Source organism: Pteropus alecto, unplaced genomic scaffold (genome assembly GCF_000325575.1).
Source record: "Pteropus alecto unplaced genomic scaffold, ASM32557v1 scaffold220, whole genome shotgun sequence".
Classification (NCBI taxonomy): Eukaryota; Metazoa; Chordata; class Mammalia; order Chiroptera; family Pteropodidae; genus Pteropus; species Pteropus alecto.
In genome coordinates this window covers 733,967-739,777 of record NW_006430043.1, presented here as the reverse complement: position 1 = coordinate 739,777, position 5,811 = coordinate 733,967, and the positions used below count along the sequence as shown (strand labels likewise).

General features: G+C 50.3%; 1 protein-coding gene across 1 annotated transcript in view; it reads left to right on the top strand.

The window, feature by feature from the left end:
* HOXC4 (homeobox C4) overlaps positions 1 to 5,811 on the top strand; it is a 62,587-nt gene that overhangs the window by 56,018 nt on the left and 758 nt on the right. The window contains exons 2-4 of the mRNA XM_006904501.3: positions 3,724 to 3,841; positions 3,958 to 4,924; positions 5,419 to 5,811. The exon at positions 5,419 to 5,811 is cut by the window's right edge and continues 758 nt beyond it. Coding sequence (XP_006904563.1) covers positions 4,486 to 4,924; positions 5,419 to 5,774 — 795 coding nt within the window. The 5' untranslated portion in view covers positions 3,724 to 3,841; positions 3,958 to 4,485 and the 3' untranslated portion in view covers positions 5,775 to 5,811. The remainder of the gene's footprint in view (positions 1 to 3,723; positions 3,842 to 3,957; positions 4,925 to 5,418) is intronic.

Here is a 5,811-nt window from a genome sequence, read left to right as displayed (position 1 = left end):
CTATGGTCTCCGAACAAACAAAAGAAATTTATCTTTAATATTTTAAAGGGGGCAAATTAACATCCCATGATTGCTTTTTTTTTTTTTTTTTTTTGAGACTATAAGTGATTCCAGGAGAAAAGAAGTTGAGTATTTTCTGGCGACACATCGGGTTATTAAAATCATTTTAGACCAATTTATTACTTTTACTGACAAGAGATTTAAGAAAAAATCAATTAAGTATTTGCATATTCTTTTGCATACATTAGCCCTGCCTGTTGGCATTAGAAAAAGACAAAACAGACATATATACATACGTACACACAAACACATGCACATGCATAAAAATGGGATAAGAGTTTTGTTTTAGTTCGGAGTTTTCAAGTTGCTTGAAAAAAAAATGAGTTACTCGATTGCATACTGTCTAAAAGGCAATTTAGTTGAAGAGGAAAGAGATATGTTGCAATTTTTAATCTCTAAAAAAAAAAAACAACAACAAAAACCGCATACACACACACCAAAAAAAATCCCCTGCACTTCTGAGAATGGGGAAGGGAATGACTCATTTTCCTTCTCTGTGCCTTCCAAATCCTGAGTTGATTCTCCCATTTATTTTTCTCCCTAGGAAAATCCAGGGAGTCTGAGAGGTGAGATTTTAATGCAGCATAGAATCTGTGGAGCCGCTGAGGTCTCTCAGCCGGCAGCTTGTTACAGGGGAGGGGAGGAATATGGGTTATCCAACGGTCAGTATGGTAATCTGGGCACAATAAGGCCTCGCACACAATGGACACATATTTTTCTTCAGTGGTGTCAGGAGGAAAGCGCTTTGTACTGAAACATGTTTCCGAAAGAGAAACCAGATAGAGATTGTAGAAAGGAGATGGGGTGGGGGCATTCGGAGAGCATTTGGAAGCTGGTAAAGGTGGTCAGAAAAAATTTTTTTAATGAAATGGGGATAGAGAGAGGTGGAGGGCATTGCTGGGGTGGAGAGATCCTTGAGTTGGCAAGACAGGAAGCAGAAGGGCAAAGCACAAAAGGAGACAGGACCAGATACAGGATTCATCACAAGCAAGAGCTGTTTTAGTCCTCCCCACCACCTCTATTAAGCCAATGTTAAGTGCAGAAGCCCTCCGAAGGGGTTTGATTTTTGTACTGGTAATAAGTAAAAATGTATGTATGCGTGTGGTGGAGTCTAGCTTGCTATTTTCTCCATATGATAGTCGACTTCCTTGCTATTAAGCTGTAGGAGCCCAAAGAGAGTATTTTTTTTTTTTTTTTGATAAATAATGTAGATGAGTGTAGGCACATTTGGGGGAATCTCCCAGATTTTGCTTTCTGGATGAGCACGTTAAATTAGCTATGCAAACCGGGGATGAGAACCTAACATATTTATGCATGCATAAGGAGACACTTAATATATTAACAAATATTAATAGTATGTAGGCATATATGTTTGTTAGCCGTAATTATGAAAGACAGACAGACTTGACATTCAGTTGGAGGCATCTGGACTCTCTGTATCTACTTACATATACTGGCCTGAAGTGGGTTTTCTGCTCCGGCTTCGTAGATCCACCTGTAGAAAGGAGCTCAGAATCCTGGGGAGTGGGGAGTATAGAATGGGCAATGCCTTGGGAAAGACTCCCTAACAAGCCCAAGAGAATGAAGAAATTGAAGAAATGAGGGTTGAGGCAAAGGCAGGGCTGGTAGGAGGTGAGTGTCAGGCCAACACCTCACCTCTTCAGGTGGGGAAAAGAATATTCCCGGCCAGGATGGGATGGGGCAGCCTGATCCAGGTGCTGGCCCAGAAGGAAGGTTCAGGGTGGGGCTGGAAGACTTTCTCCTCCTTCAGCAACCCTCACCCCATCCTACCTGAGATCCCTGGAGCTTTGGCTCTCCCCATGGGGCAGTCTGGGGCTGGGGTTCAGACTTTTTCTGTAGATCAGCATTTGGCGTTGGTTTCCCTTTGCCTTTGCCCTCTTCCAGCACCTTACAATCTCACCATCAATAATTACAAAAAATAAAACCCTCACATACTCCAAACCACTGTCAACCAAGCAGCAGCATTCCCCTTCTCACTGTCTCAAGTTCCTCTTCCAACGAAACCAGCCAGTCCTCACACACAGAGAGACCTAGACAAGACTGGGCAGGGGTTCTCAACCAACTGTGGAAATTTGGGAATCTCCTCCAAGAGATGGTCTACCTTCATGGAATTCCTGTTCCCTCACCCCCTGGTGTCAGGTGGGCAGGGCACTGTCGTCTTAGGGAAGAAGGTATCCAGGGACCATCCAGGGACCCCCAGTCTGGCACCTGGTGAGCTTGGGGTGAGAGTGAGGGGCCTTTGAGTATTGGAGGAAGGAAGGTGGTCAAGGGCCCAGGTAGAGAATCAGCCCCTTTGGGCATCGGCTGTGGCCCAGAGCCTCTTTCTTTCTTGCCCTCAGGGTGAGCCCTAATTTGGAAGTGGGGACCTTCTCCTGTATCTCAAAGGTGGGAGAGACAGGTTGAGAATCTCTTGCCTTCAGTCTCAATCTCACAAGGGCTTTATTTTTTTCTCTTTCCCCTCCTCATTCCCTTAATTGCAGATGTTCTAATTAAACCCTCAAATAGTTGTTATGCCGTTTTAAAAGGTACTTATTCAAGTGTCAACCAGGCTGGGCTGGGAGGAAGCGGCGTAGGGCGGCGAATTAAAGGTAGATTGACTAATCACGGCGGTGATCATAATAATAAAATCAGAGGGAAAAAATCACATTACGACTTTTCGTGGAAAGGAGGGAGCAGGCAGCCAGCGGCCGCCAGCCCTGCGCCGCCGCCGACACAAAGAGTGCGGGCGATTCCTCGAGACTGATTTATGACGTTTTACAGCCCTATAAAAGCTGTAGCGACGAGGCAAGCGCTCCTACCACCGCTGGCAGATTTAGTCTAATAAATAAAACATAAACAGTTAACTTTATGTGTCACTTTTATTGTTATCAAGTAAAATATAGCCGAGCCTCGGCAAGCTATGATTTTAAACTATAATTGTTATCAAGTACAACAAGGGGACCAGGCTCCCTCCCTGGGCTCTCCCTTCTGCCAGCCCCCCCCACCCCCAATTCTGAGTTATGGGATCAGTTAATTGGAATTGGTGGCATGATGTGGCCACCCCTAGCTGAGGGGGGGGGCGGGTTGGAAAGCATCCCTCCTTGCCCCCTCCCTCCTCCACGGCCCAGCCACCCCTCCACCAGAGCATTCTTAGGGATGGGTAGTAGAGAGAAGGGAGGGGGCAGAAATGGACTGGAGACCCCTGAGGCCTGCCCAGCTTCCCCAGCTTGGTGAGCTCACCCCTCAGCTTTTGGAAAGCAGCCTGGAGCTGGCCATTGGGAATGTGTGTTTACATGTAAACACATGTGTTTCATGGATACAATTCCTGGCTAGAAGCAGGCCCTAACCACGCAGGCCTCCCTCTTAGCTAGGTCTGCCCTCTGTGGGGATGGAGAAGGAAGAGTTCCCAGGGCCTCGGCTGGGCACCATCATGGGGCACTGACTCCAGGCAGATGGCTTTCCTCCTTGCCCCAGCTCCTTAGGAAGCAGTCTTGGAGCGCAGTTGTCGGAAAGCAGCAGAACAGACTGAATGAAAAGTGGAAACAGCAACCAGCAGAAGAGATCCTCTGCTCCCTGGGCTGGGACAGGGAGGATCATTTGGTACAAGGGGAGGGCAAGGCTTCTGAACTCTGCTTTTGCCAACCACTTCCTGTCTCTCTTCAGCGGGGACTCTACCCCCCAGACCTCCAGAAATGACGTCAGAATCATTTGCATCTCGAGGCCTCTACCTGCCCGGTCCAGCTGGGACCCTGCCTTTCCAGCCCCATGGCCAGAGGGTTGGGTGAGTGTGTTTGGGGAAGGGGGCTGGACTCTGGTATTCTTGGATGGGGTGGCATCCTTGGCTCTTCAGCCTCCTAGGCTCAGCCTGGGTCCCTCCCCATCCAATCTCCACTCCAGTCCTCATTCAACTACCTTTTCCTGCGAAAGAGGGGCGCTGCCCAGTGACCTACACAGACTGAAACAGGATCGCCATGTATGGAGACCTCTGGAAAAGCTCAGAAGGCGAGGGCCAAGGGGCCCACCGGAGGCCCAAGGGAAGACCCTGCGAGGGGGTTGAATCACAGCCTCCCGACAGCCTCCCAATGCCCAGGCTTTGGAGGGGAGCTGGGGGCTTCTCATCTTTTGCAGGGGAGGGTTGTCAGTCGGCAGGGTGTGCACGGGGGCACCCCAGCCCCTGCCAGCTAACCCCATATCACCACCACCACCACCCCAGCAGCAGCACCACCACCACCACACACACAAAAAAATTGGATACATTTTGAATAAAGCGATTCGGTTCCTTATCCGGGGACTGGGTTGCTCCGTGTGATTGGCCGGCGGAGTCACATGGTGAAAGTAACTTTACAGGGTCGCTAGCTAGTAGGAGGGCTTTATGGAGCAGAAAAACGACAAAGCGAGAAAAATTATTTTCCACTCCAGAAATTAATGATCATGAGCTCGTATTTGATGGACTCTAACTACATCGATCCGAAATTTCCTCCATGCGAAGAATATTCGCAAAATAGCTACATCCCTGAACACAGTCCGGAATATTACGGCCGGACCAGGGAATCGGGATTCCAGCATCACCACCAGGAGCTGTACCCACCACCGCCTCCGCGCCCTAGCTACCCTGAGCGCCAGTATAGCTGCACCAGTCTCCAGGGGCCGGGCAATTCGCGAGGCCACGGGCCGGCCCAGGCGGGCCATCACCACCCTGAGAAATCACAGCCGCTCTGCGAGCCGGCGCCTCTTTCAGGCGCCTCCGCCTCCCCGTCCCCAGCCCCGCCAGCCTGCAGCCAGCCAGCCCCTGACCATCCCTCCAGCGCCGCCAGCAAGCAACCCATAGTCTACCCATGGATGAAAAAAATCCACGTTAGCACGGGTAGGCAACTTTGCTTTTTGCTCTCCCCCTCCCTCCTCTCTTCCCCAGCGCTCCCCACCCTCACCGGCCCCCTCTGGCCCCCGTCCTCCTTTCTCTCCTTCCCCCTCTCTCTCCAGGAGCGACTCTGGGTTAGCACAATTGAACTGGATTTACGAGCGAGAATGGGTAATTACATCCCCCATAAATTTTATGGCTTAGCTACTCTGGGCAGTCCGAGCCATGTGCTACGATCTGTTATGTATGTGTGAAAACTATGCTCGCTTTCTAAGGGCGCATAAATAATTCAGTGTCGTTACAATGAGGATTCCCCTCTTATTACACTACAAAGTCTCCAGCTTCCTTCAACTTCTTTATAACCCATTTAGCTTGATGACTTTATTTCCACCACCCCTTCCTCCTGTTCCACAGAGCTGAGGTTGGGGTGAGGGTGGGGGGCAGGGAGCCTGCTGCCTCTGAACCCCGCTATTTGCTTTTTCCCCTCCTCATCCCCCCAGTGAACCCTAATTATAACGGAGGGGAACCCAAGCGCTCGAGGACAGCCTACACCCGGCAGCAAGTCCTGGAATTAGAGAAAGAGTTTCATTACAATCGCTACCTGACCCGAAGAAGAAGGATCGAGATCGCCCACTCGCTGTGCCTCTCTGAGAGGCAGATCAAAATCTGGTTCCAAAACCGTCGCATGAAATGGAAGAAGGACCACCGACTGCCCAACACCAAAGTCAGGTCAGCGCCCCCGGCAGGCGCTGCGCCCAGCACCCTCTCGGCAGCCACCCCGGGCACTTCTGAAGACCACTCCCAGAGCGCCACGCCGCCGGAGCAGCAACGGGCAGAGGACATTACCAGGTTATAAAACAAAACTCACACCCTGCCCCCACCCCATGCCCCCA